The sequence below is a fragment of the Nipponia nippon genome, unplaced genomic scaffold (assembly GCF_047370975.1).
Source record: "Nipponia nippon isolate SJK-2023a ecotype South Korea unplaced genomic scaffold, ASM4737097v1 scaffold_4, whole genome shotgun sequence".
In the NCBI taxonomy this organism is placed as follows: Eukaryota; Metazoa; Chordata; class Aves; order Pelecaniformes; family Threskiornithidae; genus Nipponia; species Nipponia nippon.
In genome coordinates this window covers 32,742,033-32,755,405 of record NW_028262358.1, presented here as the reverse complement: position 1 = coordinate 32,755,405, position 13,373 = coordinate 32,742,033, and the positions used below count along the sequence as shown (strand labels likewise).

Here is a 13,373-nt window from a genome sequence, read left to right as displayed (position 1 = left end):
ATAGCCTTGCTCCTGGGTTCAGAAGAACATCTTACAGGCTAGATGTAGTGCATCTTCCTTCTAGTTGTCCTGGTTCTGGGCATGTGGGTGAGGGAAGGACAGTACACACACAGACTGTGTTGCAGCATTTGCGGGGCAATAGTCTGATGGGCATTTTAGGGTACTTCAAATTATGGGCCCAAGCGTGTTAAAAACAGCCACTGTGCAATAACCTGTTCATTTTTTTTCTCTTTTCAAGCCATTCTTCTAGCATCCAAAGAACTCATCCGAAGCAAGCGTTTGAGGCAACTCCTGGAGGTAGTTCTGGCCTTTGGGAATTATATGAACAAGGGCCAAAGGGGAAGTGCATATGGCTTCAAAGTCTCCAGCCTGAACAAAATTGCAGACACCAAATCCAGCATAGACAGGTAGGATAGAAGGCTGTAAATGAGTTAGTTGCTGTCCTGCTGCATCTCTTACCATAGTAATGAAAGTGGATTTTGTTTGGTTTTAGCTGTGTAGACCATTTAAAATAATGTCTTATTTGGCATTTAAGTAGTGCTTTTCACTCTAAAAGATCCTGCAGCAGTTAAGACCAGCTATTAACACGGCACTGAAATTCTGCTGTTTCTTTGGATAATGCACATCTGTTGTTGGATTGTGTTTCTGCAACACTATACAAAGATGACAAAATGTAGTATTTCACAAATAACTGAAATAATTTGGGGGGGAGGGGGATTTCTATGGAATTTGCCCTTTATACCAAAGTTTTATGGCCATGGTTTTGCAAAAAAGAAAACAGAAAAAACTCTGACCACAGTTTTATGTCTCCTGTGAAACATGGCATATGTTTCTGATGCAGGACTGTCATAAACTGGCTCTCTACCTACGCCAGTAATGGAACCACAAGGCATAGCTCAGAGAGACTGAGCCTGGTTGTATCTAGAGCAGTTAAGGAACATAGCTGGGTTTGGGAAGGTGGAGCTTACTATTTATGGACATGGACTGCAGGTCTTCATAGTGCTACCCCATGTTTTGCCCCACATTCTCATACTGGTTCTGGAAATTAATCAGCTGTGACTGGGGAGAGAGTACCACTTTTGGGCTGCAGCAGCACTAAGGTTTTCCTTGGAGATCTCCAAGGAAACTAGTTCTTACTAACTCGCACCTTCCTTGACTTGTGAGACCTGCTGAGACCATAGTTGTGGTGAAATGACTTCAGGCTGAGACAGAATGAATAATGGCAGTAAGAAGCCATAGGAAATTCATCCCTACCTAATAGAGTTTGAACTAACAGAGTTGTGTTTTGACTACCATGATGTCCTTTCCGTATTCCAAGGCTAACACTTGTGTAGCTAGTGTTGAACATTTTTTTGCCTTAATATAGCTTGGCTTGATTTTCCATATATTAAATGTCCTGTACAGATTCTGTTCTCTCACCAGTTCCCAGCTCCCAGGCTCTAGTCTGTGTGAAGCAGTGGCCATCTGCTGTCTTGCCTGTCAGTTAACGACATAACACCCACCTCAAGTAGCTGTTATGGCCGTCTGTTCTCTACATACAAAATTCACTGATTCATCATTTACTTTACAAATTTTCTTAAACCTTCTGCATCTCTCGTACATTTCATTTCTACCCACTCCTACTTGAGCTGCCATTGCTTTTGTAGTAGTGAGCCTGACCACTACTCGTAAGTATAGCTGTTTCATTACTGTAGGAGGTTTTTTTGCAGCTTCTTCAATCTTCAAGAACCTTTTCCTCTTCTTAGTTAACTCTTAGCTTTTTTCTACATTGCCTCTGAGCACAACTCACTTCTCCCTTATGAGTTAATGTCACTTTAGTACTATTGTTATTTATTCTCTGACATATCTGGGGACAAATACTATACTGTATTACACAATTTTCTTTTCTATTACACCATTTACACAGATGGATGGAAGCATGCTGGTGCTTCCAGAATAAATCAAGGCACAATATATTGCTTGAGGTTTTAGGAGGGATGGTTCATAAAGGGCTAATTCATTTCAGTCTGTGATACTTTTCTTTCAATAACAGAACTACTAACTGCTGATACACTGTTTGTTTTGTTCATTCAAGCACATTTCCTACCCAAATATTTTTCACTGATTTGTCACAATCCTCCCACCATCCTTTTCCTTCTCACCACCATCATCTTTCTCATTTCTCCCTTCTTTTTTTTTTTTTTAGGAACATTACACTGTTGCACTACTTAATTATGATCTTTGAAAAGAATTATCCAGATATCCTAGATATTCAGTCTGAGTTGCAGCATCTTCCAGAAGCAGCAAAAGTCAAGTAAGTCCAGTGCTATTGCTTGTTCCCAGAGCTGGAGTTCCCAGTGATTTTGGTTAACTTAATGATTGTCAGTTTTTTCATTGCTGTCTTCTAAACTCATGGCCAGCCTTACAGCTGAAATGCCTTTGCTCACATCCTTTATGTTATTCAGATGTACATCAACAGAGAATTTTGGTCCAAAAACATTTGTAGAAAACTAAATTGACAGCTTTACTCAGATATGCCTATATCTCCTTTATTTCTGAATCGGACATTGTAACTAGACTGGTTGTTGTTTGTAATTCACTCACCATATTCTATGGTTGTTCGTCTAAGTCCCATACTATTTTTTGTAGGTAATTGAACATTTGTTTCTAAGGCAGAGTCAATTAGGCACAGAGGCTATAGTAAGCCCTTTTCAGGAAGATTGTTCAAACTTTTGCACAAAGCAGTCTTGCACAGAAATGTGGAAAGCATCATACTTTCTGCACAAATTTCAATGATTTTTTTTTTCCATTTATCTAGGTGTTTGTGGAAAATGAATACACAAGCCATCCCCCAAAATACTAGCATTTTTTTCTTTCCAAAGCACTGCTCAAAAATACCTTTCCATATTATTTGCCCAGCCATGATTCTTTGTATAGGGAGCTACTCTAGCCAATGAAAGACAAGTAAAAAATAAATGTAGGTTCTCGCTTAAAGGCATCTATTAAGGCTTTAGTGGTGGTTTTGAGATGTAAATTACTACTCACCAAATACTTAGAGGAGAAGCCTGCTGACTCACAAATAGGTACTAACTAGTTACCTGGAAATGAAAAGTCATTTTTTTCATACAAGTCCTAGAAAAAAACTCTTGTTTGTATATGATAAGCAGAAATTCACTACAACACTTGTGTCTAGGGAAGCATGTATTAACCTTAACAGTAGGGTTAAAGCTCAGTTACAATGTAAGCTTGCAAGGACTACCATATGGTAGAAATGCAGATGGAAAAAACAATGTTTGGACTGTGAAGAAGACAAAAATCACATGTAAATGTACTGCTAATGGGATTTAGTAGTTAAGTGGTTCAAGAATCATATGTAGAGATAATCTGAGACCCCAGTAATGTGTGTGCTGAAGTTGGAGTCCTTGCTTATGTGTCAGCTGATTATTGCAAGCTGGCCATGTGGCATGTGCTCCTTGCTGGAGGGTCAGGCTCAGCTCACAGGGCAGATGTTCTGAGGGCAACCCCCCTCTTCTTCCCAGGAAAATCCTGATCTTCAATGTCACCACAGGCGAGCAGGGTCTGCCTCATCTTACATCTCATACAAAAAGCAGCACAGAGCATTAACAGACCCCCTTCCCCTCATTTCTAATCATCTGGCGTGGCTGGTGCCAGAGGCCGGATACCAGACTTGATGGGCCAATGGTCTGTTCTGCTGCACAGTTCCTGTATTCCTGTGTAACACTGCTCTTTTTGTTTTATCTGCTCTGTGTCTGTCTCCTGTGCAGCCTGGTAGAGCTGGAGAAGGAAGTCAACAACATAAAGACCGGATTGAAAGCTGTTGAAGCTGTAAGTATCTGAAGGTTTCCAAAGCGCCATACTTAAAATATCTCACTCAGAATCAGGGGCACTATATATTTTATGATAAGAGAAAGTGAGCTTTCTTTTTCCATTCCTTTCCATTCCGCTCCAGAATGCATTAACCAAGAAAAAACAAATAAAAGCTTCTCATGTGGAGCTCCTGCTGATGATCTTAGCAGACTTAAAACTAATGAAAAGCTTGTTTGATCTCAGCCTGGAAAGTAAAAAGACAGTTTGACAAATGGTGTGGACTGAAAGAAGAAATAAAATTCTTGCTCTTTCTTACTGAGGGATGGCTGGCTGCTGAGCAAGTGTTTCACATGGCTCTTGGAGTAGTAGTAAACAGGTAGTGCACTGTTATATGCAACCCTAACCTATCCTAAGCACTCCTTGGGAAGGCAAAGGAAAAGATAGGCTAGTTAAAGATGGGGGAGCTGAGCTTGCAAGCAAAGCAACAATGGCATTTTTTTCCTGCTATTAATGAAAGCCTTTTAAGCTGGACTTAGGTTGCCTGTGTTCAGTTTGTATGTGGTAGTGCAGAGCCTTCCATCTCAACAGAGAACAGTACAAATGGTGCATTGACACAGTTGTCTGTGCTGAATTATAAGAGTTAAAGATGAGGGATGGGCCTAAATGCTCCCTGGAGTCACAACGTCGTGTGTCAGCTGTGGTTCCCCGACCTGGAAGCCTCCTTTAGTTAACGTGTTGGGTTTGTTCCTGGGGAAAGACTCTTCCTGAGGCAGGAGAGCACAGAGCAGGACACCGTGTTCGGTGACAGGAGGTAGGAACTCTCGTATTTGCCTCTTGCTTATGCCATTGACATATGTGTGTGGCTTTGAACAACCCCATGCATTTGCCTCCTCTCTGTGAAACGCCAGCTACAAATACCTACCTCTCACAAGGGCTGATGTGAGGAACGGCAAGTTAGTGTTTGCACAGCAGTTGAAAAAGTAAAGACTAAAAGCTAAAGTCACTCTATTGTCTCTGTCCCTTAACATCTCCCATTGTGCTGGTTTTGGCTGGGATAGAGTTAATTTTCTTCATAGTAGCTAGTATGGGGCTATGTTTTGGAGTGAGCAAATGGCTGTGTGGTGTTTAGCTGCCTGCCAGGTTAAACCATGACACCTGTCATCTGCACAGATAAACATATTCTGACCCTAAGAACATCATTCTCTCTTTCTGCAAGTATAGGAGCAAAATCCTGTGTTCAGGTTGGTGCCGGCATCTCTTGCCTGTTGAATATACGAAGGCAAGTGTAGTGCTGAGAGACAAGGCAGAGGTCTTCAAAACTCAGGAGGGACTGTGCTATGTTTAGCTGTTCTTTGCCCTTTCAAAGAGGGTTTTATTAGCCACACTTCCCAGTGTCCCTCTGTCTTCAGGATGTTTCACCTGTCTTTTTCAACTGATGTCAGTTTAATGCTAGCGGAGCATTCCAGATGAGGAGCATTCTGCACTGGGACTGCTGGCAAAGGGACCAGTTGTTGGCTGGTTTCTGTGCAAGGGTTACCTATCTACAAGGAACTAGCACAGGACCCTCCAGTCCTTCTCGTCCACTATGAGACAGACAGTGATGACTTCATTTTCCTTTCACCTGGCCTGAGTTTGGTTTGGCTCTGGGGGTAGAGGAAGGGATCTTTGCCCTGTCAGCAGCCTCCAGGCTGTCTGGCTGTCTCCAGCAGTTCATCATGTAATTAGCCAGTGATCCTCCCGTGAAAAAACAAACTTCCAAACTTTATTTCTGGATTGTTGGGGTAAGGGAGAACGCAGCAATGAGAAGAGATACAGCTGCATAGATGGAGTGCAGTGTCTGGGAATCAAAAGCGCCTGTAAAGGGAAGGCTGACATGGAGTTCATGACATGAAGAGAGGCCCAGATTTGCCTGGGACAGACAATTCCCCCCATTGAAATGAGAGTACCTACTTCTGTTTTGCCTTCTGTGATCAGGTTATTTATCCTTTTGCCTTTACAACCATTTTTTCTTCTCTTTCATTGAAATGAGAGTACCTACTTCTGTTTTGCCTTCTGTGATCAGGTTATTTATCCTTTTGCCTTTACAACCATTTTTTCTTCTCTTTCCCATACATGGGTTCCATGGGCAACCTCTCCTTCCCATTCAATCACCATCTTCCTTCCTCAGTCTTCTCCCTGCCATGGTATTTTTCATCTGGGGCTGCCAGCACCTCCCAGTCTGCTTGCTCAGTTCGTGGTTTTCTGGCGTGTAAAAAGCAGCACTATAGCAACAATAGAAGATCACTGTCAGGTGGAAGGGGGAGGAGGGGAAGGTGTGATTCTTGATTCCATTCCAGTGTGTTCTCACCACAGCCTTGGCTCCAGTGACTGAGAAGTTTCTTCAAGGCCCCTTAAGAACAGAAAGCTAAAAATAGTTTCACAGTCAGATATTCTTAAAGGTACTACTAACACTTTGCCTTCCTGGACTTGCAGCTTCTTTGTGAAAATACGACATACTCATTTGCAAGACATGCATGCAGCTGTTACCTTTGTGTAGGATGCTCCCAGAAGGACAGCTAAGTAGTTCTTGGTCTTCTCCAAATCAGGAAGTGAATTCTGTCAGCAGAGCCCTTCTCTCACACAGCAAGGAGATCATAACCACCGCCTGAGAAACCACTGCCATGGGTGAATCATTTCATCTCTCTAGAGAACCAGCAGCCCAGCCCACAAGGGGCAGTGCTAGCTTCTGCTATTGTGATTTTATGACTAGTATAGACAATTTCTGGAAGATACAGATTCTCTGGCATCGCTCTCGGGCTGATTACATAGTTATGCTGGTTACTTGTGTGGGTTTTTTTATTTTGGAAGAATTATTCTGCAGGGAAGGTCTGAATTTAAAATTGAAGGGCAGACCACCTAATCTTAATTTTACTTAGAAAAACATTGCTCTCCAGTAACATAGCTTTCAACAGTGAATAAAATGACAGAACTGTTATACTCACCTGCTTGGGGAGGGGGGCGTAGAGGGAATAGAGCAACTTTCAGCTAAAATTAGATTAAAAGTTAGAATGGGAAAGAGTGGCTGAAAAAAATACGCATAATTCTTAGAAGCATGCGAAGTGACATTTCCTGTACTTGTAAGGTCCAATTCAAAGTGATTATAACATAGAGACAATTCATTGCAAAGTGATGTAACTGAGCAGTGCTCCCGGGACCGTCCCTTGTGATGTGTTAGGAAAACCAGTGGAGAAGAGGATGTAATATAAAGCAGGGGAAGCAGCACTTCTTTAATGTGGACTTTTCTCCGGCAACCTGCTCATTGCTTTTCCTGCCCCTTTTCTGCCTTGTGGTCTTTCCTTGTAGTGGTTACATTCTCTTTCCAGCTCACATCAGACCAGAAGATGTATCACATCTGATTTTAGATTGTTGATGGCCAAAGTCATTCTTTGCATTCAGCAGCACTGTGGAGCAAATTCCAAGGAGTTTCTCCATGTAGATGCTTATAAACCTACCCATTTGGCTCTGTGAACCAGTATTTTGATGACCAGCAACACAGAGCACCAAACATGCATGTAGCTGGAGTTGCAGCCAGCACAAAAATATTTTTTTCCAAAGGGAACAGAAGGTCAGATTGTAACTTGACCTGCTGTTTCATGCTGCTTTCCCTACAGAGAAAGTAAGGCTTTATCATTCCCACTGATTATTCAGCTGAGAATAAAGATGAGGCCCAGATTACGATTTCATTGTCCCCATGAGACTGTCAACAGCACACAAGCCAAGCACAGGCATGGGAGACTGCCAGTCTTACTATAACTTAGTCATTTTGAGGAGCTCTGTAGCTCTTTCTGTGCCACAAGCTTGGTGAATAGAGTAAGGGAAGAGGTAGCATGGGTAGTCTTGGCTTAAAACTAAAAAACTTGAGCCAGAAAGAAAGAATCTTATAATTTTTTTTTTCTTTCTGTAGGTAGCGGACAAATAGAGCTTAGTTTCCTATGGTTTTATGTCTTGTCTCTTTTTTTTCCCCATAAATCTTTTTATCACAATAGCCCCAGTTTATAGCTCTGTGACTTCTACGACATCCAAGCAAATGCTTACTGGTTAGCAGGGTGCTAGCAAGTGCTGCACCTGATATCTTTCTGCTTGTTCTTCAGTGGGAGAACCAATTTTGATGTCTTTTTGCTGCCCACCTAGTGCTTTTCAGAGAACTAAAGAGGAGGTCCAGAGCTAGGAACTATATAAATTATTCACACATGTACACATTTTCCCAAGTATACACCCTTTTGAGTCACCATGGGAAGAGAAGACGGAGGGAAGCTCACTACTAAAAATTTCAAATTCACTTGTTACACAATTCGACTTCTCTATTATTTGTCATTTTGCATAGGAAAAAAAAATGCAGCACTTCATGTACTTGATGCTTAAATTATAAAGTTGCTTTAGAAATTCAACATGTTGATGGCTTTCTTGGGAGTGGTTGTTGCCTGAGGATAAAGGGAACTGTAACTAAGACCAAGACCTTCCTTCATCCCACCTTAACCTTCCCTCTCATGTTGGAAAGGCAAAACCTTTTACTTAGTGAGAAAGTGGTTTCTGAGTTACAGCTCTGGATGAATGTGTGAGGAGAGGGAACAGAGCATGCTCTGCATCAAATGAAATAGATGAGCTTCCCTGCTCCCTTGCTTTTCAGCGAGGAATTTTTGATGCTTGCCTTCTGTATCTCTTACTTCTTCTCTTTCAGGAACTGGATTATCAGAAGAGACGCATGCGGGAATCAGGGGACAGGTTCGTTCCCGTGATGAGCGATTTCATCACTGTGGCCAGTTTCAGCTTCTCGGAGTTAGAAGACCTTCTCAACGAGGCTAGAGACAAGGTAAGAATACCTGTTGAAGTGTTTGGAGTTTCACTGGCTCAGTCAAAAGCCTGAATCAAAATGGAAGCAGCAATTTCAGGTGCTGGGACTGTAGTAAAAACTATAATAGACACTGAAAGTGGTTTAGGCTGAAGTTTCTTACTTTTCCTAATCTGGTCTATAGCCATTTAGAATATATTTTAGGATTAAAAGAAGGTTCAATGCTCTTGCCCACTTCTTGCTAATCTTCCGTAACATTATCCATGTGTGGCATAGAATTGTGATGGCAATATTTATACCAGGATACCACACCATGCCGTGGTGTTGAAGGGACTGCCTTTTGAGCAATCTCTCAAAAAGAGGTCCTTCAGTGATTAGTGGTAGTGAACTTATATCTTTTACCCTCTGCTTCTGACTTCATCCCACTCTGCTCATTCAGCTGGGCACATTTGTGCTTCATTTCTTTCCTTTGAAAATGCACCTCTGGGTAGTCTGGTAACCCTGAATACCTGATCTTTTCCACTTATGCTTCCCTGTTACTGCTTGTATTTTATTGCAAAGATAGAAATCCCAAACATGCATGGTTTGTCCGACGTTCTTGGATCCTTCTTACATAGCCAGCACCATGTGCATGTTACTCTTCAGGTGCTGCTGGGATCATTTTGTCCTTTCACTGTCTGCATCTCCATTACCAGACTTGTACAACTAAGGAGGTCCTTGTTCTTCGCTGATGATTGGAGTCTGGCACTAATCCCTCCATCTCTCAGCTGAATGAGGAAGAATTTATACGAAAAGATCATAAGCATATGAAAATGTTTAGAGAAGAGCAAGTTCTAAAGTAAACGATATGTAATGGCAAACCTGCCCTTGTTGGCTGGCATGTTAAAAGTGCTTGGCTTTATGAAGCAAATGCGTTATTTCTTTTGGATTGAATTGTTTCCACCGCTGGTGTCAGTCCTTGTAGCATTAAGGTACCTATTGCATTATTAATGAAACCTGTGCCGTTGGATTGGTAGGCCTTAGATTTTGAAGGATACGCAAAATACAGGCTGAGGATGTGAACAGTAAGACTCCTCACTCATCCAGTTGCTCTGCAGTAATGTCATTCTGTATTTCAAAAGCATTTCCTTGCTGTGGAGGTGTTGGTAATACTGACTTGTAGCTACAAACACCATGAGCTACTGGCTGTCACCTAGAGCTAGCTGCCCTGGCAAATGCCAGTGCGGCAGTACTTATTGCAGCACTCTGAAGGCAAAGCTGGGCAGTCTAACACTTGTTAATGTTGTAAGAAAATTTTGTGGAAAATAATGTGCCTAATTTTTACTGCTGTCATGTTGCTTGAGAAGATTCAAAGTGCTTCCAGCATAATAATGTTCACACCATACTGGCCTTATAATCACAAAAGCAATATTTTACATTCCGTGCCTCCACTAAATTTACTGTGAAAAGTTCAGTTTTCTGTGGTTTGGGGGCTTCTGCTTTATGACTGGCTATATTTTTCAGCTTCATTATAGTTAGCTGCACATTTCTGGAAACGAATTCACTCTGTCCTTGCCTTAGACTGCCCGCTTTTGGTTTGGCGATGTAGACGGTGGTGGTCCTTTCTTTTGGCACATTAGGACAAAAACCCAATGCAGATTCTTTACAAGGTCAGTCAGGGGTTAAAAACCAGCAAGTGGTACATGTCCAGCACAGCAATGCAACTTTTCTTGGTCAGGCACTTGCAGGAAAAATGCCGTTATTTTGCTCTAAGAATAACCAGAGGATCTCCCTACAGACGGACCAATACGTCTGGAAGTTGTTGCATGCTTTTTTAGACACAGCCAACATAAAGCACTCGACATAAAGAGATGTTTTATTTTAATGACTATAACATGCTTAGGAAACGTTTCTCTACCTTCTCCTCACACACCCTTACTATGTTTGAACACATGCCATTCCAACTTCTGCTCAACCTATGGCTTTGGTTCTTCCACGGGCAAAAAGCTGCTTTTGGACTCCTAAAAGGGAACTGTCTGTCCTTACCAATGCTGAGCTATTTCTCATGTTTGCCTCGTATTATTTTTCCCCTCTCTCTTCTTCCTCTTTTTCCTCTTTTTTCTTAAAAAAGAAAAAAAAAATTTTTCAACAAACCAGATGTGCATTGCAAAGCCTATAACATCTTCCAACCTCAATGGGCTCTCTGTGTTTGTTGAATCACAAGCTTTTTTCTTACCATGGAAACCTACTATAACTAGCCAATTAAAGGAAGAGAGGGACCAAGACATCTGATTATCCTGTTCTTTTTTGATTTCTCAAAGCAAAGCAAATTGAAAAAAAAGGTAGTGGGAGAGGGAGGACTTTTAAAAATATCCTGATGAGCCCAGGAAGAATTGGTCTGGTTCACAGATTTATTAATAATAATGAAGCCCTAGTTTTAACAGCTGGAGTTGGATATCCTTCTAAATATAGATGTGGCTAATTGATTGCCATGAGTTAATCAGAGCCATGTTTCCTCAGCTGGGATTTAAAACAATACAAATTATCTTTCAAACCTGGGAAGTTTTTTATTTTTTTAGATGTCTTTAGTATTAGCAAAAGTCATTTCTTTATTCCTTTAAGTTATGGAAACAACCCATTACCAAGGTGTGGTGCTGACCTTCTCTGTAGAGGATATTTTTCACAATCCCATGCAGTACTTTTTTTGGCCCTTTTGCTTAAGCAGGACCATTTACAATTAGTGGCCATGGGGAGAAAGTGATATTTTACATTTAAAGGGCCAGGTTGTCAGATGCAGACATCTTGCAGAAGAAGCCTTGTAACTGTACTTATCTTCATGCAGTAAACAGATGGCTTGGTTAAGAACTGATTGAAAACTTAGATGACTCTTTAAACAGGCTCCCTAGCACAGCTGGTTCTTGTTCTTTTTGTGTTTTTCTCACTTTCTATACCACTTTATAAGGGAATATATAGATTAGATCAAGGGATAATGTTTTCTGCCATTTCCCATAAACTGGAAGGTGGGGGTAGGAGAAAGCGAAATTCTGCCCTGGAATCCTTCACCAGTTTTTACATGTCTGAACAGATGAAAAATTGACTTTTTTACATCAAAAAGAACAGAATGGGGTTGAATTTTGTTTGTGAAAATTTTTCCTTGTGTTTCCTGTGGGGAAGCAATGAAAATGCCCAGGCAGAGGAACAGTGACCTGCCATGGCATGAATTTTATTTCCTACTTCAAAAAGGTGGCATTTGCCCTATATGAAGCTTTACAACATACTTAAGTATTGACAGGTATGAACTTAGATTGCTAGATTGCTTCGTAACTGTTCTATTTTGTGCTTGGTTTATAACAAACCTGTTTTTAAAATGTTTTGGATCTTCCTAGAAGAACAGAGTCTGCTTAGTCAGGTATTGCCATTCCTATGATGAATATCAAGCTTCTCTATAGAGGCACAATGGAGGCCACTGACTGTGCAAGGCTGATGAGGCGGGTAGGAAAAGCGTCCATCCCCAGCCTTTCTCATGACAGCTCCTCTCAAGCGGGGTGTTTATCATCATGGAGAAAGGAGTTCAGACTCTGCCCAGGCATTTAATAAGCTTAGCGCATATAGTAACTGTTTTGAAGAACAGCAAGGCAGTGAAAGCCAAAATCCATTTAAGAAAATAGTCATTAATGGCAGAATGCTATGAAGCACACAGGAATACTGTAGTCCAAGTGCCAGTTACAGGCTGTGCACTTCAGTCATTCATTTTGGGGGACCGGTATTTTCTGTCAGCCACTGGGGCTGATGAATCAGGACAGAGACTGAGGAAGCCAAGATGAGATGTGTTACAAAGGGCAGGTTGGTATCATATCAGAAATGTTTATAGCACCTGTATCTTGATTTTGGGGCTGCCAGAGTTACTGTTGAACTTCTGGGAAAGTCTTTTAAGAGCACTTAGGCTCAAGGAGAGCTGGGCCCAGCCCTGCCTGAAATCGGCCGGGCTCTTTCCATTAGCTGATCTGACTCTGTCCCGTAAAGAGAACAGACATTTCTTTGAACTGCCTCGGTGCAGGATTGGAGTCTTCATAACAGCAAACTCAAGATTACTTCTCTGGGGAAGACAGTTCATGTTCCATGGCTACATGGTATAATTCATTCGTGCATTGGCTGCTCCCGCAATAGCAGACAGCACAGACAGCAGGAAATTTTTATCATGGCTGTTTTTCCTCCTCCTCATAGACCTCCGTTCCTGCCGTTTCCAGAGCTCTTCTGCCACTGTTTAACATTTCTTTGGCAAGCACAGCAGAGAGTGTGTGTGCTGCTGTCCCGCTTTCCCTCTCCTTGCTAAAATGGCTTTTTAAAATAAACAACTGTCTAAACGATTTGCTTTGGCAAGAGGATGAATTCAGTGGAAAGTTTGGCAGAGGAAGCAAAGCTGGCACTGAGCTCGTGGACCTGTTATATCATGGAGCTTGGGGGCCCTTATGGTGTGGAAATGAATTTTTTAATGAAAAAAAGAGATACCATCCTGTATTACAGTGGAAAACCTGCTGAAACACAGTTTTCCATCTTGCTTTTGCCCATGTCATCTGTCCCCAAATGACTTCAGGAATAAGCAAGTTTCAGCCCTTGTTCCGCGATCTTACAGCACATCACAAAATTCTGGGAAGCATTTTGCGTGCATGAGGACTTAGCTACAGATTCCACAATTGTGCATGAGAGCAGGTACTGTTTGGCAGGGAATCTGCCCATGAAGCAGTCAAGTGATTTGTAC

At 41.7% G+C, this 13,373-nt stretch overlaps 1 protein-coding gene across 4 annotated transcripts in view; it reads left to right on the top strand.

The window, feature by feature from the left end:
• The window catches only part of DAAM2 (dishevelled associated activator of morphogenesis 2), a 212,857-nt gene that overhangs the window by 186,633 nt on the left and 12,851 nt on the right, over window positions 1–13,373 (top strand). For all 4 annotated transcript variants that reach the window (XM_009475067.2, XM_087775930.1, XM_087775931.1 and 1 more), the window contains 4 exons: window positions 239–407; window positions 2,186–2,293; window positions 3,765–3,825; window positions 8,525–8,656. In XM_009475067.2, the coding sequence (XP_009473342.1) occupies window positions 239–407; window positions 2,186–2,293; window positions 3,765–3,825; window positions 8,525–8,656 (470 nt within the window). The remainder of the gene's footprint in view (window positions 1–238; window positions 408–2,185; window positions 2,294–3,764; window positions 3,826–8,524; window positions 8,657–13,373) is intronic.